The following is a 25941-nucleotide window of genomic DNA, read 5'->3' as shown; positions in this document are numbered from 1 at the left end:
TTAATCAATATAATATTGACACAATTCTCCGGTAACGGTGCCAAAAATTTGGTGTGTCTAAATTAGTATTTGCAAGTGTACGAATCGAATGATAGTACGAGCAAGTTCACCACGAGATCGATCTTACAAGGAATTGTAGAGCATATATTATAAAAACCAACTATCACACAAAAAACTAAAAATAAATCTAAACACTCTAAGCCAATCTTTTGAGAATGACCTTAAGATTTATAAAAGAATTAAATAACTAGAAAATAAATATGCAACTAGAATGATTAATGTGAACTATATGATAAAATAGCATTTAGTCTAGCTTATACTTAGTAATCCCCTTATTTCCTTTAAATCCAAATTTAATAAATGAGATAGTGATGTGCCTTTTCGTAAGTCACTCAAGCTAATGATGCAACCTAGGTTTCTTACACCAACATAGATTAAAGTAAAGATGATGTTCCTAATACTTTTAACCTGAAGATTTTCATAACAAATATTACTACTAAATTGATATGATGGTCAACCAATAATAATAGTGAAACTAATACATATATGAAGGTAAAGAAATTATTCATTAAACTTATAATATATAAAGTTCATACATAAGTAAAAAGTCAAACTAAACACTTATAGAACTTAACTGACATACTTAATCCAATGGTTATTGTAATTAAATAGAAAGATATAAGATACAAAAAACAGAAAATTAAAATTTCTTCAAAATCCAAAGACCCTTCAAAGAATGAAGAAGATTGATCCTCGTTCTACATCTTTAAAAAACTTCTTTGATTTATGAAAGAACAATCAACAAGACTAACTAAATGTAAAAGATGATGAACTGTAAAGATTCCTGCAAAGAGAATAATAATAGACTTTCTCGCAAAGAGAATAGTAGTAAAAATCTTTATTTTTTTAATTAACCTCCACTTCTTATAGAGATTTCCTTTTTAGAGTCCTTCTCTCATTATATAACTACTATATTTATCTCTTACTGTCTGAAACAAAATAAACAACTTAAAAGATAATTATTCATTAACTACATCATAATTAATTAATTTTCTCATCATGGGCCTTGATAAATTCGGCTAGGCCCACGCTATTGGTAGCCCACGTGTTTTATTTCCAAGTCTTTTGCAGCCGCAATCCATTTAAAGCTTATTTATGTATTTTTTGCTTAAATTCTCCTCTTTAGCTATTATTTTTTGAATTTAGATAAGAAAACTAAAGTGAGATAAAAACATATATTTTCACCACATTATAACTCTGAAATACTCTTAAATATCTATATATAATTTAGACATTTCACCTACTTGAACCTAAAAGTGCTTAGCCATATACAAGTGATGTTAGTAAAGATAAAAATAATAAAATATTTCGATATATATATATATATATATATATATATAAATGTGTGTTAGATATATGTCTAGCTCGTGTTTATGTTAGAAAAGTATTTAATAAGAATATTTTTTTTAAGAATTGTCGGTGCTTTTTAGTTTTAAAACGAAAAGAAATTTTAATTCAAAACGAAAAGAAAGTAAAATAAAATTAATGTGAAAGCAAATAATGGAATAGACTGTAATTGAGATTAATTGACTTTATGAAACTATTGCCCTTTATAATAGACTTCGTCAATTTAGAACTTTACGAAGGAAAATGAGTTTAAGGAAAATGAGTTTGAGGAAGTTCAAGTAAATGGTTAATTTTCTACTTTCCTTAATCTTTATCTAAACTTTGTAGCAATAACCGGACCGTGCTTATGAAAAAGATCGATCGTTCAATTTTAACTTTTTATTTTTTTTAATTAGAATACAAACTAAGTATTGGTTTAACATTAGTTTGATTAAATGAAAGTTAGTTTTTTAACCATGGTTCTTCTAGTTAACCAAAAAAAATTTAAAAAAAAAATGGAAAAAGAAAAAAATGGGTTTGGTTATCCTATATTTTTAATTAACCGACGAAAACGTTAAGAATTACTCCTGAAAGGCTTTAATTTTGAAAAATATATATATAATATAAATACCTAAAAAACACTTTTGAAATATTGTACAAAAAAAAAACATAAAGACACATTTATCTAAAACATACATACAAAAAAACTATATAAAAAATTAATAATGAAAATATAATCAATTGGTTCGGTTAATTATTGATTTTTTAAATTAAAGAACGAAAATCGATTGGTTAATCATATTTTTTAAAATAAAGACTAAAAATGAACTGATCGATTCAGTGAACCTATTTTTCCTTCAATTTTACGGTCACTTCGGTTTGCTAGACTCTTTTTTTTGCTCACCCAGCGTTGTAGTTCATAATAAACTCATAAATAAGGTTAGGGGGTTTAATTTCATTTTGCATTCCCATGCACACAAGGGTTTCTTGGGCCCATTTGGATTTTCATACACATGCAAGGCCAACGACAAAGATATCAAGCTTGTGTTCTCTCGTAGGCACTAATTAAAGCGCTCAATTATATATTGCACGGTCAGCTTCCTCTCACAGAAGATATTTCCAATAAGCTGCAAGAACAGTATATAGGACACTCGAATTAAAACATGCACATGATTCCTTACAGGAGGGGCCAACTCATGCTGTGATGTGATGCCTTGGTGTCCACGTAAAGCAGAGAATTGAGATTCTTGTCTTGGCGATCATGCAAAGACAGTAAATTCATAAAGAAGAGAATTAAGATCCTTTCCTGCTCATGCAATCACACCATTTTATTGTATTTTCCACATCTAGCTTGCCATGATATTATTCTGTAGATAATAATTTTGTGCAAACCGAACCTTGCCCCTTCCATCTTCGATACAGGGTTCAGCTTCACCACCACAAGCACCTAACTTAACTAATCTGAACACAAGATACATTTATGTACTCAGTTGTGTTTTTTTAATTACACTTGCCTTTTGTTCACTTCTCTTTTGTGACCCAAAACCAAGCACAACCTCAAAGGAGAAGAATGAAACACCAAAAACATAATAAAAAGAAAGCGTAACTCGAACAAAAATAACGATGGAAATTGCTCCTAGTCTTCCCTGTGAGGGATTGATGCCATTCTGACTTTTTTACATTTTCGTAGTCTTCCTTGTGGGGGATGCCGTTCCAGGACTCTTTACACTTTTATGAACCCATTGTTCTGGGAGAATCTGCATCACAAATGAAATTCATCTTCATTAAGTGGTCAAGTGCATCACCCATAACGAGAGACTTTGCTAGTAGCTATCAGAATTACAAAGGCACTGATTGAAATTCCAACCATGATGCAGAACAGAACTTTTCCAAATTTGGTAATACAATTAGAGATGCTGGATCTATTAAATCAATTGAACAAGTCAAGGAAAAGAATCAGTATCAAACAGTGACGATGTCCACATACTGAAAGTAGATTTCAGAAAGGACTTCAGTGAGATGATAATTCAGAAAGACTAGGAAGGGAATTAAAGATTGAGATAAACAAAATAGTGCATGAATACTGAACCTTAGCATCTTTCTTCCGTAAGCCCATCGGTGGTGGGATGCAGGATTGTATTTCAATGGCAAGTGGTATATCGAGAATCTTGTCCAAAGGCCCCCAACATCTTACATGCTACCTCCAGCAATTTCCCTGCACATTTTTGCACATTTTAGCATGACCACAACCAAAAAGTCACTGCTCTACTGAACTATAACATCTGTAGAAATCTTAACCTCTTGCCAACTAAGTTTTTTCCATCTTTCAGTTGAACAAAAACACATAGAGAATGTATTTTTCTTGTTGGTAGATGGGGTGTTGGGGAAGGGAGAGTATTGAAGACATCCGACCAGCAGTAGCTGATGTCCCCACAGTGGGTCCTTTCTATGTCTATGTTACATACTCTCAATATAGGCAACTGCATAACTTCTTATGACTAAACTTGCTATCTTTTACTTTTTAGCATTTGTTGTGTGAAACCTGGGGGAGGAGATTTTTTTTCACTAATGACATTTGAATCCTTGCAACTTATGTACATGTATTCTTTCTGATAACACAGATGGGTTATCCTGATTTTCAAGTTCCTAAGAAACGAAAACAACTAAGAGCATCCCTGAAGGAAGATCCTGGCTTTTAAAACTTGAGGTTTTGAAAGTAAGTCGCTGCAAATCTCAACTGCAACGGATGCAAGGATTATAAGAAAGTGAAAGAATATCCATTGTGTAATTACCATAAGCCACAACAAAGCATACCTAACCAACTTGAAACTCACTAGCCAGAGAATCCACTTAACTTCTGATCTAGTGCACATGAAATAAATCAAATAGCCAGTTTATGATTCTTTTATCGACCATTTTATATCATCTTCAGCACTTCAACCCTTCCAAAATATCATATAAACAAATAAAGAAAGAGAATTTCTAACCACAGTGAACACCCAATTACCCTTTTTGCCTCTCCTCATTTGTTCACACAATAAAAACATCTCAGAAAACAAGTCACCATCTCCTTCACAAGTAATTCACAGTCAACACTATTATTAACAAGCTAGCATCTCTAACTTAACCCTCAAAAACACACCAAAAAGAAAAGTTAGTAGCAGCGCATAAGAACTAACCAATCCTAACATCTTATCAACATAATCTTCCCGACCTACATTCTTTTTCTTAAAAAAAGGAATTAAAAAGACAAAAGATTGATTGAAGAAAACAAGATCAAGCATACCTCTCCTAGTTTTGGTGACAACCTTAGCAACATACTCTTTCTCCATAACCTTCTTCTTCTTCTCCTCCTCTTCGACCGGAAACAGAACGCCATCAATCCCCTGAACCGAAATTCTGCCATCTGTATAAATATCAGGATCAAACAAATAAGCAGCACCATCACCACTCCCAAATCTCACAGACCCATCAGCCTCCATAGCAACAACTTTATGAGGCACTCTCAAAGTCTCATAATTAACCTTCCCAAATCTCCTAACTGCGTTATACATACTCTCCTCAGTTTGATACTCGGGTACCAAATGATAATACATTATCTGCTCTGGTGCACCCGGTTCACTCAATTGCTCCGTGGTCAACTTCGCCATTGCCTCATCATTCGGTGCAAGAACCGTCAATACATAACCTTCAGATACTAACTTACCCATTTCATTGGCTATTGACGTCAGATTCACCATTATATCAGCAAACTCATTGTAACCTCCGTACTGTAACAATGTCGCTATGAAGTCTTTGACTTGTGCTTCACCGTTAAAATGATGATGTGGGCCCCCTGGACCCGGTGCCGGCGCTGGAGCCAGCGAAGGTCCTGGCGCCATTGCGTCGAATATGGGTAGAACCGGCGGTGAACCGGGCTTCGCCGGTAATGAACTGGGTTTCTTAAGACGGTTTGTTCTTGGGTCGATTTCTGGTGCTCCTTCTGGTTTTACGGCGCTGATGGACCGGAGATTTCGCCGGCGATTGAATTCATCTTCAACTGATTGTGGAATCAATACACGTTCAATTCCGTGGATAATACCGTCGGGTCGGGTTACAGAATCCGGTTGGACCACTCTAGCAAGACCCACAATTCTTTGACCAGATTTATGACTGGTTAAGTTAAGAGGGTGATCGGAGAGAGAGTTATGGACAGTTGACTCGGAAAGACTGGGCCATTGGGCCGAGCTGACACGAGTAGGGATGATGTGAAACAAAATAAGGTCCTGTAAAGATTTGATGTTGCCCGGTTCGAGCAAGAAACGTTTAAAATGAGGATCTAAGTCACGCTCTAGAGCCTCGTTTCTAGGGGCGAAGATGGTGAGGTTGTGGCGGGCGACAGCTTGTTCAAGGGTCTGTAAAAGGAGAGCTTTTTCAAGCAATTCAGCAACTTCAGTGTAATGTGAGTCAAGAAGTGCTACCAAGACTGAGTTTGAGTTTACTTGGAAAGAGTTCGAGTTTTCATTTGATGATGATTGCTGTAATGCCAAGGATATTCCGGTGAGAAGGATAATGTGAACGGTGAAAAAGATGGTTCTTGGGGGTGAGTAATAATAATAATAATCCATTGGCAAAGTGCTCCAACAGAAACACGGGAGAGAGAGAAGAGCAAAGTATTATGGTATGTCTGTGATTTTTATTATTTGGTGCAGTGCAGAGAGAGAGGGAAGATAAATGTGTTGGGTATTGGTGTGTGTGTGTCTGTGAGACTGACAGAAATGCAGATTGAGAGGTTAGAGAGAGGAGAGAAACTGTATTTTGGTTCAGGTAAAAGAGTGGAGATTTTACAGCAGGGAAGCTAATACTTCCTTTTCTTTATTATAAATCAGTATTCGGATAGATGTTGAAATTTAAGCCCTTAACTTGAAGAATGAAAAACAACTTATTTTTTTATTTTATTCTAAATTAGAATCGAAAAGAATATTGTCAAAATAAAAAAATTTATAAATAATCAGCTTCGAACTTTTTAATCATAGTCGAGAAAGTAAAAGAAATTTATGTTATGTGTTTTACTTTTTTTTTTTTTTTTTTGTTATTAAAGCCGAATCCTTTGTAACTACAAAAATTTTAATGAAAAAAGTGAAGATGACATTAAGTCATCAATGCCCCTTAGACCCTGAGCTTTAAAGTTAAATCACATATATTTATCATAGACTAAATTTATAAATATGATATTTATGAATAACATTTAAATAAGAATATGTATCAAATTTAGACAATAAATATTTATAAAAAATTTCTATTTTCAGAATAAAGATACATGATTTAAAATTTTCTTATTTTCTATAAAATTAATTCTTTCTAAAAATTAAATCAGAATATAAAATCATATAATCAATTTTAAAAATATTTACCTTTTAAGATTAATAAGTAGATGAATTCTAATACTATAGTTAGTGTGACTTTTTAATAGATTTATTTATATAAAATTTTAAATTAATTTATATACAAATAACTTTATAAAAAGTTTATATAAATATTTTAGTATGTAATTTTATATTAAATATTCTATATTAAAAATATTTTATATAAACTTAATAAATTTTATACTTTTCATTTAATAAATATATAAAAATATTAAAAATTTACTCTAATTACGGCATTTTAAAATTCATCTAACAATTAATATTTATCATTTATATTTTCAAAAAAGTATATATTATTTAATTATTTAAATCATATGTCTAAGCTTTACAAGAAAACTTTTATTACTTTTGTGCTTTTAAAAGCTTTAAGGCCACGAATTTTATTTTTCTCTTTATTTTCTCTTTTAAAACAATAGATGTTTAAAAGGTTAAAATCGTGGGTCAATTTGTACAATATTCTCTCTTCGTTTCTTATAAATCACTCGCCACCAAGATATTAATGGAGAGAAGAATTAGATTTGTACCCTTTTTTAATATCGAAATTATTTTAAATTTTAATATAAAAAACACAAATTTCTTAATTTTTAATATAGAGAATATAATTTCAGTGATTCTTTTCATATTAAACACAAATGTAAAGAGAGATGCCTGCTTATAAATATGTTTGGTTTATAAGTAATTTTCTCATATAATTAATTTAGCTGAATTTATATAATTATTCTTAAAATTTCGAATTGCTTGTCTCTCAGTACTCATGTAAGTATTGACCACAATACTCCATTAAGTTTTCTAATGAAAACAATATTTATGTGTATTAAGAAAGAAATTTACCATGAAAAAGAATATACACATATCCCCCTAGTATGATGTTAAATTTTGCACAGCAAACTTTCTTTTAGCAGCTGCCTTAAATGTTTTCTCTTTGCAATTGCCTTTTGACTGGAGCTTTACTTGGTTGGAGTAGACTTAATCTTTTTGCAAATTACAAAAAATCCCCTAGTTTTCACCTTAAAGACACTTGAGTCCCCACTGAAAACATTTAATGTTATTAAATTTAGTCCCTGACATTAATTAATAACCATACACTTTATTTCTAGTTAAGAAGTTTAAAATTTATTCTACATTTTAATCCTTGAATTTATTAATTATATGAATTTTTCACTCATTTTTAATGTAAATAACTTATATTTTAGTCCTTGAAACAGCAAGTTATATAACACAAATTTCTAAAGTCGTGCAATTTCTTAAGATACATAGCTTCTAGCTTTTGAATAACAATGAAAATATTGAAAGTGTTTTTATGTCAAATCCAGGACAAATAAAAACTCTTATTAAATAAGAATGAAAGAGCCACTTTGACCTTTAAACTTGCAACACCTAGTAAAGTAAACATTTTTTCTATTTTCTTTCTTTTAGTTATATAACCGCAATAAAATATGTTTGTTAATCCAATAATTTTCTTTATTTATTTTATTCAACTAGCTATCTTTGAAAAGTTAAAGAGGAAGTTACTTCTTACATTAAACAACTACTATGTAAATATATCTTAAGAGTGCACAACACATCTTTTAAGTGAATTTAATTGATCCAAAAATCAAAAGTTATGGGTTCATTTGGATAGAAAGTTCACTTTAGCCTTATTTGATTGGATATTGCAAGTTCAGGGGTCAAATTGACTTTTTCTTAAAAAGAGAAAGAGTGTCGGTCGTGGAAGAAAATGGAAATAAGGAACGTGGCAAATGGATATTAAAATAAAGGAGGGTGAAAAATGTGAGATCAGAAGCAGGAGATTCAGGGGAAGTTTCGGACAGGCTGTTTGTGGATGGAGCCCACAGATGATAGTTGCCGCTGCTGTCGTTACATCTTATTATGCTGCTTTTGGATTCTCTTTTTGCTTATGTGTCTCTATTTTGTGGGTTTGACTGATAAATTACTTTCCTGGAGTAAAAAATTGTCGGCATAACATTTAACATTATTATTATTATTATTATTACTATTATTATTATTCTATAATTCTCTTTTTATATTGTAATCCATAGTTCTTAATAGGAATAGATCCTCTTCAGAAAAAGAACTTTTTTCTCGGTAATATAGATTAGATTCGTTAAAGTCAAGTCAGCTTGGATTAAATCTAGTTAATAGTTTTCATTCTATAATTAAAAATATATAGATATTTAAATATATGTAGAAATTTAGAGATGACGAATTGAATATATTCATTCTGAGTATTATTGATTATAATCTTTACAATTTGATTGTTCTGGTATTTATATACATATGTACAATGGTAGTCTAATCTATACACTAGCTGCCTTGATATCTATGTCCAACGTCTCTTTCTGTTTTAGGGAAGGTTAAAGTGGCCTTTCCCTGCCACAGGGATGGTTGCTCCCTTCTCCTAAAGGCTTGTGATGAGTTACCCTGCACAGGCTTTTCTGTCTGTGCAATGTCTGAGGCCATGCTTCCTTACTTCTTTCAACACTCCCCCTTTGAAATTAAGGATCGAGGTCAGCTATCATACTTTCTTGGAATAGAAATAGCCAAATCATAAAAATGTCTGTTTCTATCTCAAAGAAAGTATGTACTTGACCTTTTAAAAGAAACTGGTAAACTAGGAGCTAAACCTACGAACACTCCAATGGAAACTAATGTCAACTCAATTTGGAGGATGGAGAACCATTAGATAACATAGGACATTATCAGCGTCTAGTAGGAAAGTTGATTTATCTAACTATCACTAGACCTGATATCTCCTATGCCGTGAATATGGTAAGTCAGTTTATGCATGCACCTCACACCAGTCATCTAGAAGCCATTGATAGAATACTTAAGTATCTCAAGGGAACCTTAGAGCAAGGAATCTGGATGAATAAAAATATTTCTAACACCATAATTAGCTATTCTGATGCAGATTGGGCAGGAGGCAGTGACAGAAAGTCAACTATAGGATTTTGCACCTTCGTAGGAGGAAATCTAGTAACATGGAAAAGTAAAACATAAAGCGTAGTGGCAAGATCAAGCGCAGAGGCAGAATATAGAGCCATGGCATCCACAGTAAGCGAACTCACTTGGATCAAACAAGTGCTACTTGACATGAAAATATATTGTAGAGAATCTATGTTGATGTACTGTGACAATCAGGCAGCACGACATATCGCATCCAACCCAGTGTTCCATGAACGTACCAAACACATTGAGGTGGATTGCCATTTCATCAGAGAGAAGGTACAGTCGAGCGTGATTGAAACACCATTTGTCAAAAGCCATGACCAGCTGGCCGACATATTTACGAAAGCTCTCAATAAAATTAGTCACCAAGCCATTCTCAGCAAGATAGGTTCCATCAACTTCTACTAATAATGGTGCATTTGTGATTGTGTTTTACAAACATAGAGGAATATGAAGTACATTTGTTGAAATTAATATTTAGAAGGAACAGGATTAGCTTGGCATACCATGCTCTTGGAGACTGCTTTAGGCCATAGATTGCCTTTTTTAGCTTACATACCAATGACGAGTCTGATGTGGACTTGTGGCCTGAGGGAAGAGTCATATAGACTTCTTCTTCTAGAGTTCCTTGTAGAAAAGCATTCTTGACGTCCATTTAAAATAGACTCCATCCTGAGTTAGTGGCAACAAATAATAAAATGCGAACAGTGTTCATTTTTGCTACAGGTGCAAAGATTTTCTAGTAATCGACGATATAGGTTTGTGTAAATCTTTTGGCTACTAATCTGGCCTTATATCGCTCGATCGATCCGTCACAATTAAATTTAATTTTGTATACCCATTTACACCCTACAATTTTTTATTTAGTGGTAAGGGAGCAATTTCCCAAGTGTTATTTTTTTCTAGGGCAGACAGTTCTTCCTCCATGGCCTTACACCATTTTGGGTTAGTGTTGGCTTCGTAGAACGATGTGGGTTCTGTGTGTGCCGTGATGTTTCTTAGATAGGCTTGATATTGATGTGACATGTGATCATAAGTAATGAAATTTTGAATTGGATACGATACCTTATGAGATACATAATCCCTTAACTTGATAGGAGGCCTGATTGTTCGAGTAGATCTTCTTAAGGCAATCTCTTCCTGTGGAGGTTCGATTTCTTTGTTGTTTGTGATATTGTCTCCCCCTGAAGGGATTAGCCTTAAGTTGAGATGATGCTCCCCCTTTGGGTGAGTGTCCTGACTGAGACTACTGTTATCAAATAAAACATTGTTATGCGGAAATAATAATGTGTGTGGCCCATGAGTGTGGTTAGGATTATCATTATGAAGATCATACGTTTTGTAATACGATTCATGTTCTAAAAAGGATACATCCCTGGAAACATAGGTCTTGTGTGTGAGGGGATCATAGCATTTGTACCCCTTTTACCTATGGAGTAACCTAAAAATATGGTTTTGGCGGAGCTTTTTTCAAATTTGTGAAGTCTCTTAATATGAACAAAAGCAGTGCAGCCAAAGACTCGAATGTGCCCTAACTCAAGTTTTCTGCCTTTGAGAATTTCTAAAGGGCTGAGATTTTGTAATTTGACACTGAGAAGGTGATAAAATTAAGGCTGATCCTTCACCACCAAGCAAGCCACGAATGGATCCATTGAAGTATAAGGGTTCAATCACATGAGCTAAAAGTAAGAGATTCAAGGCTGCCTTGTGTTCTTTCATAGTCCACGTGATAGACAAGATGCATTCAAGAAGCAAGGATAGCGAGTTTGACTTAGAAGATCAAGATTCAACTTTGATTAATTGTATTTCATTCATGGATTAAAGCCCAATGTAAAGACATGAAGATCAACTCTGATTTATATTGAATTCAAGCCCAAACGTGAAGCCCAAGTCCAAGGTTGAATATTCAAAATCAAAATCCAAGACAAACTAGGAGTTTTCTTTTAACAAGTCTAAGTTAAAATAGGAGTTTTCTTTTCTTTTAATTCAAAGTTTTATTTATTTAGGAATCTTGGCCACATATCCCAGTTATTCTAGGATTAGGATTATTTTATTTTAAAACTCTATAAATAGAGCTATGTAATTCAACAATATACATTGTGTGATGTGATCCCAATGCAAGCTTGTCATCTACTTTTGGGAAGGCCATGGCTGTTTGATAGAGATGTCATCTACAAGGGGCATTCAAATTGCTATTGTCTTACACTTCACAACAAACTTTATACTCTTACACCTTTAAGTCCAAAGATTATTAATGAAGACCAACGTACAATAAAACTTAAAGTTGCTGCCTATGAAAAAGAAAAAGAAAGATAGAGAGAGAGTGCACATGGGAAAGAAAAGGTGCACAAGGAAAAGGAGAGTTGTGTGGAAAACCATGAGGGGTATGAGAAAAGAGAGGAAAAAGGAGAGAAATAGAGTTTGCACAAAAAGAAAACATTGAGTTGTGAGGCGCAAGAAAAAGGTGAGTTGAGTGCAAAAGAGAGAAAAGTGAGCTTTGTGGCAAGAGAGAGAGATATGAGAAAAGCTTTAACGTCACAAAAATAAATACTTGTGCTTGTTTACAAAGAAAGTTTTCTAACCATAACGATTTTAATGTTTCTTTGCCTTCAAGTTTCAAGTCTCTTTTGCAGGAGTTTGAGGACGTGTTTCCCAATGAAATTATGAGTGGGTTACTACCCATTTGTGGAATTGAGCACCAAATTGACTTTGTACCCGGTTCTACCATACCCAATAGGCCGGCATATAGAGAAAATCCTGAGAAAATCAAAGAACTACAACGCTAAGTGGAAGAACTTCGTAATAAAGTTTATGTTAGGGAAATTTTAAGTCCATGTGTTATTCCTGTTATACTTGTCCCTAAGACAGATGGTTCTTGGCGTATGTGTGTGGACTGCCGTGCAATTAACAAAATAACTATTAAATATCATCATCCTATACCTAGGTTAGATGATATGCTTGATGAGTTGCATGGGGCTGTTGTGTTCACTAAGATTGATCTAAAAAGTGGTTATCATTAAATTAGAATGAAAGAGGGTGATGAATGGAAAACAACATTCAAAGCTAAATTTGGTTTATATGAGTGGTTAGTCATGCCGTTTGGTTTAACTAATGCACCTAGTACATTCATGAGATTAATGAATCATGTTTTGTATGCTTATATAGGCAGGTTTGTGGTTGTCTATTTTGATGATATACTTATTTATAGCAAGTCTTATGATGAACATGTAAAGCACGTGCGTTTAGTTCTTAAAACTTTACGCAAAGAAGTTGTGTTTGCTAACATCAAGAAGTGTGATTTTTGCACAAACAAACTTGTTTTTCTTAGTTCTGTTGTTAGTGCAAAAGGAATTGAGGTTGATGAAGAAAAGGTGAAGGTAATCAAAGAGTGGCCGATTCCCACAAATGCAAGTGAAGTTCGAAGTTTTCATGGACTAGCAAGCTTCTATAGGCGTTTTGTGAAAGATTTCAGTACCATTGCCGCACCATTGAATGAAGTAGTGAAGAAAGATGTGAAGTTTAATTGGGGAGAAGCACAACAATCAGCGTTTGACTTGCTCAAATAAAAACTTACTTCTTCTCGTATTCTATCTCTTCCTAATTTTGATAAAACTTTTGAGATTGTCTATGGGTTTGTACCTTTGAGTCCTTTAGATTTTATTGCTTTACCTTTAAAGGAACAAACTAACCTTGATGGTAAGAAAAAAGTCGATATGTGCTTAAATTGCATAAACAGGTTCGAGCTAATCTAGAGCGCAAGAATGAAGCAAATGCTAAACACGCCAATAAAGGAAGAAAAGAGGTGATCTTTGAACCCGGAGATTGGGTGTGGATATACATGTGCAAAGAAAGATTCCCAAACCAAAGAAAAAGCAAGTTGATGCTAAGGGGAGATGGACCTTTTCAAGTGTTGGAATGCATCAACAATAATGCTTACAAGATTGACTTGCTCGGTGAGTATGGAGTTAGTGCTACATTCAATGTTGCTGATTTATCTCCATTTTCTTTTGATGAAGGTCTTGATTCGAGGACGAATCCTTTCGATGAGGGAGGGAATGATAAAATCAAGGCTGATCCTTCACCACCAAGCAAGCCACGAATGGATCCATTGAAGTATGAGGGTCCAATCACACGAGCTAGAAGCAAGAGATTCAAGGCTGCCTTGTGTTCTTTCATGGTCCACGTGATAGACAAGATGCAGATGATAAAATCAAGGTTGATCCTTCACCATCAAGCAAGCCATGAATGGATCGATTGAAGTATGAGGGTCCAATCACACGAACTAGAAGCAAGAGATTCAAGGATGTCTTGTGTTCTTTCATGGTCCACGTGATAGACAAGATGCATTTAAGAAGCAAGGATAGCGAGTTGGACTTAGAAGATCAAGATTCAACTTTGATTAATTGTATTTCATTCATGGATTAAAGTCTAACGCAAAGACATGAAGATCAACTCTGATTTATGTTGAATTCAAACCCAAACGTAAAGCCCAAGTCCAAGGTTGAATATTCAAAATCAAAATCCAAGTCAAACTAGGAGTTTTCTTTTAATAAGTCCAAGATAAAATAGGAGTTTTCTTTTCTTTTAATTCAAAGTTTTATTTATTTAGGAATCTTGGCCACATATCCTAGTTATTCTAGGATTAGGATTATTTTGTTTTAAAACTCTATACATAGAGCTATGTAATTCAACAATATACATATATCTTTGATTGAATAGAAAACTTTATTTTTGCTTAAAGAGTTTCTTTAAGTGTTCTTGAGATTAAAGCTTATTGTTTAGGTTTTGATTTCACTTCTACCTTAATTTAATTCTATTAACTTGTTAGTTTCTAGGATTAATTAAGTTCATCTCATTATAGCTATTGATCTTATTTCTTTATAAATAAGGGTGATAGTTCCGCAAATAACTTTTGGCAAACCTTATAAGTATCGATCTTGGCGTGTAATATTCTCTTCCATAGAAGGTTTACATCAGAAGGAGGTTGATGAGGTATGTGGTAGTGAGAATAGCGTCTGACCAAAAAATAGAGGAGACATTATTTTAAAAAAATAGTGTGCGAATGACTTCAAGAAGATGTCTATTTTTTCTTTCAGAAACTCCATTTTGTTCCGGGGTATTAATGCAAGTAGTCTGATGAAGGATGCCTTCCTTTTTAAAAAGTTCTGCAAAGTTGTGATTTATATATTCTGTGCCGTTGTCAGAAAGAAAACTTTTTATGCTTTTGGTGTATTGAGTTTTAATAAAGTTAAAAAATTCTTGGAAGCATGAGAAAACCTCATTTTTTCCTTTTAACAAATAGACACAAGTGGTGCGAGTGTAGTCGTCAATAAAGGTGATAAAATACCGAAAATGATTATAAGATGTAACAGGTGCAGGACCCCAAACATTAGAGTGGATTAATTCAAATCTTTTGTTAGACATGCGGGAGAAGAGAGGAAAATGGAGACAAGTGTGTTTGAAAAATTTGCAAATCTCACATTGACTGGAATTTAAATTATAATAAAATAATTTATTTAAGACAGAGTTGGACCGATGCCCAAAATGTAAATGCATTAACATTGCCCTGATCAACCGCTCTTACTGACATAAAACATCGATTGGTGGAGTCCGTAAGATAGTATAGACCATTGTCATAATATCATTCACCAATCATCTTTCCTATAGTTCGATCCTGAAACATTACAAAAGATGGTGAAAATATAACATTGCAGTTTAAATCATGAATTATTAGACTAACTAATAGTAAATTGGATTTAAAGTTAGGAAGAAGTAAGACATTTTTTAGGTTTTTGTTAAGCAATGTAGTGGTGCCACTACCCTAAGTTTTGTTCCCGTTAGCGGCTGTCACATGTTGAAAATTGTTTGTAGGATAGAAAGTTTACAATTTCATTGAGTCCCATGTCATGTGATTAGAGGCACCGGAATCAATAATCCAATCGTTGTGGCATGTTTTTAAATTTTCTGGTACAGAATTAAATGAATTAGATACCGAACCTAACCCACTGGGCTATTGATGTTGAACTAGAGCTTGGATTTGAGACAGTAATTGATTGAGTTGAAGTGATACTTTTGGGTCCGATCCATGTCTGGGTTGGGTCGGGTCAAAATTGGAGCCAGCTGAAATTCGGGTCGGGTCAGATGGATCGGAGTCGGGTCGGGTCGCTGTAAAGACGGGTTGGATCATGGAGTCAGGTCGGGTTTGCTCATAACTCTCAAACCCATTATAAACACACAACCCTTTCCTCACAAACACTATCCTGACATATATGCTTGACCCGCTCCTACTGTTTACCGCATTCATCCCTTCATTAGGGTTTTCTCTTCTTTGGCCGCCAATTCTTTTCTCTCCTTTGCCCCCTTTCTTCACACCTCCCACCCCCGAGATGGCCTTAGCTGAGGGTAGAAGTGCCAGCAGCCATCACGATGGTGGCCCTACTTCTTGCAGTGGTCACATTGTTCGATGGCGCTTGGTCCTCCCCTCTGACGAGCTTGTTCTTGTCAAATGGTGTAGGCTCGGTTGTCTATGATATCAGGGACAGAGTTCATGGTGCTTTTTCTCGTTTCCTCGCGCTGAATATTCGCTATTACAGCGTCTATTTTGGGGAGCTCAGATGATAGGAGGATCTGTGATCTCAAGCCTTTGTAGCTTAAGTCTAGACCTCACAAGTAGGTATAAACGAGGTCCTGCTCCACTCTTCTCTATATTTCTTCTAGGTTGTTTGACGGCGTAAGGTAATTCTGTAACTCTTCCCACCTTGTTAGAATTTCTATTGCGTATTCTGAGGAACTTTTTGTTCCTTGTGTGATTTGTGATAATTCTTGTTTAAGTATGAAAATATGGAAATAATTATGTTGATGGCCGTATAGTCCCTTCATTTTTTCCCAGATAGCTTTTGATGACACCATCAAAATGCAGAGTCGAGAAATTTATGTTTCCATGGTGTTGGTGATCATTGACATGACCAAATAGTCAGTCGTTTGCCACTCCTCCATTTTTTCTAATTCTTCCTCTGTTGGGGCCTCTGGCCTTTCTAGTTTTGGTTTCTACTTGATTCCAGTGATAAACCCTAGCTTTTTTCTGCCGCTGAGGCCAATATACACTGATTTCGACCATTCAAAGTAATTGAAATTTCCTTTTAGTGTGATGTTGGTTAACTTGTCGTTTTGAGACATAGCTGGGTTGAAAAAAAAAAAAAAATTGGCAGGTGATGAGTACAGGTTAAACTTGCTATGATACCATGTAGAAATTTAGAGATGATAAATTGAATATATTATGAATATTATTGATTCTAATATTTACAATTTGATTATTATAGTATTTATACACATATGTACAACGGTAACCTAATCTATGTCCAACGTCTCTTTCTGTTTTAGGGAAGGTTGAAGTGGCCTTTCCCTGCCACAGGGATGGTTGCTCCCTTCTCCTAAAAGCCTGTGATGAGTTACTCTGCACAGGCTTTTCTGCTTGTGCAGTGTCTGAGGCCATGCTTCCTTACTTCTTTCAACAATATATAACTTTTTAAATCAGATTTATATAATGAAAAAATAATATTTCAAAAATATTTCAATTTAAATTTTTAAATAAAAAAACTAGAAAGAAAATTTTACTAATTAAATTTACAAGCTAACTTATATAAAGATTATTGAATGGAGTCATAATATAAAAATTAGTGACTTAATTTTAAATATAATACTAATTGTTTACATGTACGTTGCACGACCGTTATAATTATTTCGATTATAAAATTAAATTTATAATACAATTTAATAGAATTTTTAATATTCAATATTAATTTATAATATTTTAAAAGATAATAGCAAATCTAATTATTTTTAAATATTAAATTTTTTAAATTCTAACATTTTATCGGTAATAATAATATAAAAATTATTCTAAAAATATTTATTAATTAGTATTAGTATTATATAAATTAATACTAAGATTATAATTGATATTACTATTTTTTAAATTAAGAAATCGATTATATAATTAAAAAATTAATTTATATTAAATATAATATTAAAAATATAATTTAAGATGTTATCTTTTAGAATTAAAATTATTATGTAATTAGAAAAATTTATTAGTTAATAAAATATATAATATAATTAATATATACTTATTAGGATTATAGTTAATATTTAATTAAGAATATAACTTATTAATCAATATATTAATAAAAATACTATAAAATTATATATAAACTTAAATTCTACATATGAAAAATTAATATACATATCAAAATAAAAATTTAATATATAAAGATTAAACATACATGTGAAGAAAATTTTAAGTCTTATATATATATATATATATATATATATATATATATATATATATATATATATATATATATATATATATATATATGTGTGTGTGTGTGTTCTTTTATAGTCATTATAAAAGTAATTATTTAAACTTGCTTGCTAAGTAAAGTTATAATGCAATACTAGATATAATTTATAATATAATAAAAATAACTAAAAATAATAAATCTTGATATAAAATTTCACAATTTTAATAAAAAGGATTATATTTTTAATTGAGTAATTTTATTAATAGTTTAAATCTTATATATAACATATATTTAATTAGCTTGTTTGGACTCATATCTGGTGAATAAAATAAAATATTAATTTAAACAATGATATGAAAATGTAATAGCAAAGTGCCATTGGTCTGTAAAAGAGTAGCAGTTATTTAGCTTCTTTTTTTTTTTTTTAAACTTTCAAATCCATAGATCTAACTATCTGAAAATTAATGTTGTGATTATAAATTATGCCATAATATAAAAATTTCAAATGCTCACATTTATAAGTATCAATTAAGTCGCTCCTTCCATTAAGTGTGAAACTTGGTTCCTTTCAGTGCACAATCCAATCATTAACTTGTTTTCAATTTAGCAATTAATGATTGATAATACTTATCCATTTTTATTTGTTATGTTCATTTGTTATCATTCAATTAAAAAACGAGTCAAAATTTAATTTATGTTAATTAAGTTAGAATTAAATTCCACGGTAGAACTCATAATGTTCATTTCTAATAAAATTAAATTACAAATAACAAAAATGAAATCTACATTTTGAATATCATTGAATTTGGTTCAAGATTAATACTTAACCCTAAACCAAAAAAACAATATTAATGATTAATTTAAATAATTTTTATGGCATAGAAGAAAGTATAGTCAAATATGGTTTAATTATTCTCTTTGGACCTTAAGCTTCAACAATTATCTTGTCTAATCGATACTTTTCCATGGATGACAATACCACATCAACTATAATCTACATCCAGATAAGTGGCAAACATAGTAATTATATAAAAAAATTTAAAATATGTGTTAAACTTTTTTATTTAAATATAAAAAATTTAAAATATATATCATTAACGATCGAGAATAGCCCGCTAATAATCCATTTCTCCTTTTTAAAGCTTGCAACCGAGTAAAGATTAGGCATGATTTGCTTCAAATTTGGACTCCTTCTTCATATATAAAGATTAGGCATGTTTTACTAATGATCCTGTTTTTCCTTCATTCCTAAAGCTAAAAGTGTGCATATAATACGAAGTGGAAAAAGATGGAGAAGACTTTTACCAAACCCAGAAGATGACTGCCTAGATTACTTTTAACAAAAATGATTAGGTGACTGTTCATTCACTTAGCAATTAATAAATGATTAGGTAGCATATGAACTTTCAGTGGTTGGCTACTAATACAAAGTATTAGTTTCAAAAATTCTTCATGGATTGGCTTTTACATTGTTATTTTTAATCACACAAAAAGGAACTCTGTCGGTGCCATTACAGTATATGGCCTGCATTGTTCATGAATGTATTTCTGTTTGTGTGTGTGTATGACAAATTTATATTATTATATTGTGTTGTCTATTCAGGGAGTTCCATGGTCGTTGTCTCATTATTTTGTACCAACTTAATTAAAGAAAGACATTTTGATTTATAATTTAGACAGCAGAAAGAATTTGCCCTAAATCCATCCAAGCCCTTATTATCTTATGTTAGCATCAGTCTCCATTTTATTTACTTTTTGTGTGGAGCAGTATCGAAATAATAGAGAAATAGTTAATAATAGAAGAAGATGAAAGAGAAGAAATAAGTAAATAATTTAAACTTTTATTGAATAAAGAAGATTTTACAAAGAGAGATAGTAGGGAAAATAGTTCAAGCATTCAAGTGATGTTTGCCTTCATCTAATTTACATCTATATATAATAAGAAGTAGGACACTATTCGGACTTCAAACAAGCTTGAGTCCGTTACATTATTACAAAAGATAAATAATTAAACTATTTTGTCAAAAAGAAAAGATTCTTGTCCGCCACTTTATCCAATAATTAAACTACTTTGTCAAAAAGAAAAGATTCTTGTCCGCCACTTTGTCCATTCTTATCATCTTATTTTCTCTTCTTGTTTTGTCCATTATTCTTGTCCATTACTTTGTTCATCCTTATCATCTTCTTTTGTCCGTTTTCTTCCACTTGTGAAAAGGAAAAGATTCCTTGTCCATTTAGTCAAAAATAATGTCATAATTGTCGAGTGCATAACAATCATCTTCATTTTGAGGAGTAAAGCTAGGTCCACTAGTGCTTCCAGAGTCCTCATTGTCACTATCTCCAGAGACTTGTGACAAAGCTTGTTCCAAGGCTGCTTTGAATTCCTTTTTTGTTGTATTTCCATATAATTTTGCTAAAATTTTACTTTTATCCAATAAAAAGTTAAATTGTCCCATAGATTGGCTCGTGCCAGATATCATGGGATTTTTTCCCACAAAATGTTTCAAAACAGTTTCTTTATTAGCTTGAATGTCTTTGCAGTTTGTCCACCATTTGACACTATATTCTCGAACTAAGCAGGCAATAGAATTTACATTTGGAGAGGGTTTATAGGGTTTCACCTTGAATTGCCAAGAAAATATCCAAGGTAGGTTAAAAGTTTCAGAAAAAATGATCAATTTGTCATGTTTAAGAATGGGTAATTTTTCTTTAAAGATAGTAAATCCTTCCATAATTTTAGTAGGTAGAATTTCTGGGCATAGTCCAAAATAGGTCCACCAATCAGAAAACCAATTGGGAAAGGTTTTTGAGTTGGTTTTGTGAAACATAAAGAACCATGAATGGTTCCAATTTCGAAGATAAAAAGTATAGTACCAGGCTTTCTTATAATCAAAATAATTGAAACAAGGAGGTGTAAAGGTAACAGAAAATTTTTTGGCAGTATAAGGATTTTGGTTCCAATCGGTTAGGGTAAGGACTTTCAAAATTCTGCATTTTGAATAGGAGATCTTTTCAGGAACGTCTTTATCAAAGGAATGTTCAATTTCTATTGAGTGAGTGTCCAAAAGGATAAGTTCGTAAAAATTTTTTAATTTATACGAACTTTCAGGAATGAAAAATTGTCCAGAGGGAAAAATATGTTGGAATAATTGTTGGTAATTGGGATTTTCCAAATTCCCATTGAATATTTCGCTTTCAGGAATAGTTACAATTTGGTGTTGAGGTTTTATGAAATATTTGGGTGGTTCGGTTTTAGAAGAACCCGGTTTTGTAACAGCTTGTAAAAAGTTGGATGGTTTAGGTGGGGTAGAAGGAGTTTTGTCAAGTATTTCAAATCTGTTGGTAGATACCAATGAAGATTGTCCAGATTTTTTAGCCGCAAAATCGGCTGGAGATAATTTTTTCTTAATGGGAGTGCCCATAAGAACTAGCTTGATTTATTTCCTTGCAAAAATTCTCTTGTCAAAAAATCAGGCAAAAAATTTGAAGAACCTTTAATATACTCAATATCAAAATCAAATATTCCTAAAAGTGCTTGCCATCTGGCAAAAACTTGTTTCGAAATAAAAATTTTAACATCTTTTTCCAAAATATTTTTTGCAGCACTACAATCAATACGTAGTAAAAAATGTTTTCCAACTAAATCGTCTTCAAATTTTGTAATACACAAAACAATTGATAAAAGCTCCTTTTTAATAGTAGAGTATTTAGATTGGGTTTCATTCCATGCTCCAGAGTGAAATCTAACCAAATACTCTATATTTTGACCAGGTAACCTCTGTTTGAGAATACCTCCAAAACCTAAATCAGAGGCATTTGTTTCTACTATGAGAAAGGCATTGGGATGTGGTATAGATAGACAAGATAAATGACGAATTTTCTGTTTAATAGTTTGTACGACTCGAGTGTGTTCATGGGTCCAGGGTTTTGGATTTTTTCTAAGACGATTGAACAAAGGTTTACAGAGGATTCTAATATCCTTAAAGAAATCAGATACATAATTAAGGCATCCCAAAAATCTTTGAAGTTGATTTTTGTCCTTAATTTCATCAGGAAATTTGGAAGTAAATTCCAAAACTCTTGAAATAGGTGAAACATTATTTTCAAAAATTTCATGTCCAAGAAATCTAATTTTTGTTTGACATAATTTCATTTTAGGTGCAGAAACTACTAAACCATTTTGCTTAATTATATTGTAAAACTTATGCAAATGAGAAAAATGTCGTGCTAATGAATTTCAAAAGACTAACACATCATCAATGTAAACAATGGTAAATGATTGATGATCACGAAAAATGTCATTCATAATTCTCTGGAATTCAGATGGTGCATTTTTTAATCCAAATGGCATGACATTCCATTCATAATGACCAAAAGGGACATTAAAACCAGTTTTGTAACGATCTTTTTCATTAATTTAAATTTGCCAAAAACCAGATTTCATGTCAAACTTGGAATAAATTTTTGAATCATAAAGTTTTTTCAACAAGTCTCTTTTGTTAGGTAAAGGATATCTAATCCATTCTAAGACTTTATTTAAAGGTTTATAATTTATGACAAGTCTAGGTACACCCCGTTCTCTTTCTGCTGCATTGAAAACATAAAAAGCAGAGCAGCTCCAAGGAGAACTAGAATTACGAATTAACCCCTTTTGTAATAATTCATCTATTTCTTTCTTACAATGATTTTCAAGTTCCGTGTTCATGTGTATAGCATGTGATTTTGTTGGTATGTCATTTTCAGAAAAATCTTTAACATAAGGTAAAGAAATCACATGTTTTTTCCTATTCCAAAAAGCATTTGGGACAGGTGCACATAAGTCTTTAGTAAAGAGATTCTCAATATCTTTTATTTTGGCTTTTGTCACATCAAGGTCTAACTCTTCTTTAATCTTTAAAGACAAAATTTCTTTATTTAAAAAAGCGATTTGTTTTTTCTTTTGACTAATAAGATCATTAAAAACGCAATTTTTCTTCAAAAATTTATGTCTTTTTCTTGCTCAGAGAAGATGAATTTAAAATAAATTTCTTTTCCTAATAATCTAGTTTTGATACCGTGAGTGTCTACTGAAAAAGGATAAAGCAATGCTAAAAACGGAGTTCCAAGAATAACAGTAGCAGATAGATTTTTTATTAAAATAAAAGAAGTGTAAAAACATAATCCGTCATTACAAATTTTAACTTTAGAAAGCTTGTAATTTATTTGCATTCTTGAACCATCAGCAGTATGTAATTTTTCGGTTGTTTTTTCAAAAAACTGTGTAGGTACAATTCCTTCTTGAATACAGTTTTGATCTGCTCCAGAATCAACTAAAGCAATTGTCTCAATTTTAAAATCATTTATAAGAATTCTAACAAAAATAAACCATTTATGAAAATTTACTCTGGTAATATGAGCTAAAAATTCATTAATATGAGAATCATTTGTATTTTCAGAGGACTTAGCAATATCTTTATTTTTCCTATTTAGTTCTAATTTTAAAATTCTTTCTTTGAAATCTAAATTTTTATTTTTTAAATTATTAATTTCTTATTTTATATTTTTAATTTCTTCTTGTAGATCTTGAATATTAAGTGTAGAATTTTTAGAAGATTTTGTTCAAATCTTTAAAATTTTTTTTTTAAATTATAAGGAATAGGTTCAGTTTTTTTGGGTTTTATTATGTAAAACAATATCTCTTAATTTCAAAAAATATTTTTCCCTATCAGAAGGGTCATTAATTTTATCAACTAATTCAAAAAGATCAGAAAGGGTTTCTTTTGTTAAAACATTTAAAGTTGTATTACAACAAGGACCTGTACAAATTCCAGGACCTTCACATGTTTCAAAATCAGTATTTGTAGAAGATGAATCACTCAAAATATTTAAATCATTTTCTTCAAAATCACTTAAATCAGAATTTTCAGGATCTGTATCAGATAGTAAAAGATTAAGCATTTGATCTTTAAGTTTATCAGAAATGTCTAAATTATTGATTTTTTCTTTCATCCTACATTGGGATTTAAAATGACCAATACGACCACATTTGTAACAGACAGGAGGACCTTTCTTTTTATTATTTTTATTTTTATTTTTATTTTGAGAAATATTTTTGGATGAAGAAGTTTTTTGAAAATTCGGAGTATTTTTTCTATAATTTTTATTAGAAGATTTTCTTTTCAAATATTTTTTAGTTTTTGAAGAAGGGGCTTGAATACGTTCATAGCCATATTGAAAACAGAAATCTCCTAACTCTTTTTTAGATTGTGAAAATTCATTTTTAATTTTAGCTTTTAATTTCAAATCAGTACACAAAGCTAAGCCTTCATTATTAATAAAATTAATAATTTCTCCATAGGTTAAAGTATCATAAGGAATAGTATTTCCATAAAAATCTCTAATCCTTGTTCTAACCTTTTCAAATGAATAATTTAGGTAAACCAAAGAATAAATCTTTCTTTCCAAAACTATGGTTACAATCAGTTTTAGAGAAAACTTTTGTTAAAAAGACATCTTTGTACCAACGAAAATCTTGAAGTTTAGGGCAAGTTAAATTTGAAAGAATTTCAGAAGATCGAATTTGATATTGATTAGGTTCACCAACAAAACATTTTGTAATAGCAAAAAGTAAAGTTGCTACAGCATCTTCTTCTTCAGTTTGAATAGATGTTTGATTTTCAGTTTTTATAACTATTTTCCTAGCATTTAAAATCCTTGATTTATCTTCTAAGGATGTGTAATTATCCCACCATCCTTTTAATTGACCCGATTGAAGCCGGATATTAACATCCGAGCTATTTTTTATCAAGATATTATTTACAGATCGGCTCGCATGCGAAGTACGAGCCATGGTCATTCTCTTGTAACATATTTAAAATCCGATATTCAGACCGGACCATCTAAGTTCCATTCATAAACGGGAATCTCCATCATATTTTGCTTAAGTAAAGCTAACTCTTTCCTCAAACAAGACATCTAGAGGAGTAGGTCTAGGATAATAATGTCTAGTCCTAGGTTTGTCAAAACTTCTATTATGGTATATTTTATTTATTTCAAATTTATCGTTAATAAATTGACTCTCTAAATTTTTAACTTCATTTTGTTCGGGGATTATCGGAATTAAGTACACTAACGAAGGTTTATCTTTCAAGGACAGACTAGCTAATTTTAAATTTATTTGGTTCAAGATATCATCTTTATCATTTAATTTAATTAATTGTTGTTCAGGAATCTCATGGGGTTGAAAAATAGGTTTCATAGGTATACCACCTGGCCTAGGTGCTTGATTATTTAGGCTAGATGTCTCTATCCTATCAAGTTGTGAAGCAATTGTAAAAAGAATTCGATTTGTATAATTATTTTGATTCTGAACATTTCTAATATCTTTTAATAAAGGGAGTTTGTCATCATTCTCAGAGCTTATTCTTTTAAAGGGTGAAGCAATTATTTCCTGATTATGAACATTTATTTTAACTTCTTATAAAGGTGGATGAACAGAAATAATTTGTTTATTTCCTACGGTTGTATTCCAAGTTTTAGAAACTCTATCATTTGTAAAAATATTTTTAAAAGGAAATTCTATATCATTATTGTTACAATAAATTTCAAACCAGATAAAAAACGGAACATTTACCTTAACAGAATTTAAATATTCATAAAATTTTTCTTGAATAGTCTCTCTCTCCCCCTTCGAAAAATGATTTTGAAACCATAAAACTTTTTGACGATTTCTTATATGGTAATAAAACTTCGACTATGTTTAATATAAGGTAATGAGATTATGCAATCGATCATGTAATGAAAATTGTAATATAATATAATATAAAAATTATTGCATTACATATTTGATTATAGTAAAAAAAAATATTATTATAATTATAATCTTATACTAATATTTAATTTATTAATAATAGTTGATA

At 31.6% G+C, this 25941-nt stretch overlaps 1 protein-coding gene across 1 annotated transcript; it reads right to left on the bottom strand.

Moving 5' to 3' along the window:
• Positions 1-2693: 2693 nt before the first annotated feature.
• Positions 2694-6225, bottom strand: LOC8281544 (fasciclin-like arabinogalactan protein 17). The gene is made up of 3 exons (XM_002515816.4): positions 4673-6225; positions 3476-3601; positions 2694-3143 (listed from the first exon to the last, which is right to left on the bottom strand). Exons 1-2 carry the CDS (start codon positions 5991-5993, stop codon positions 3528-3530), a joined length of 1395 nt encoding a protein of 464 aa, XP_002515862.1. The 5' UTR covers positions 5994-6225; the 3' UTR covers positions 2694-3143; positions 3476-3527.
• Between the last annotated feature and the right edge of the window lie 19716 nt (positions 6226-25941).

The sequence above is a fragment of the Ricinus communis genome, chromosome 8, assembly GCF_019578655.1.
Source record: "Ricinus communis isolate WT05 ecotype wild-type chromosome 8, ASM1957865v1, whole genome shotgun sequence".
Lineage (NCBI taxonomy): Eukaryota > Viridiplantae > Streptophyta > Magnoliopsida > Malpighiales > Euphorbiaceae > Ricinus > Ricinus communis.
Note: the sequence above shows the minus strand (reverse complement) of the source record. Positions and strands in the feature narration are given on the sequence as shown.

Excerpts from the sequence above, each read along its gene's own strand:
- LOC8281544 (XM_002515816.4), bottom strand. The coding sequence starts at position 5,993 with ATGGATTATTATTATTATTACTCACCCCCAAGAACCATCTTTTTCACC. Across the intron at positions 3,602-4,672 it reads TGTCACCAAAACTAGGAGAG|GGAAATTGCTGGAGGTAGCA; the intron begins GTATGCTTGATC and ends AAAAATGTGCAG.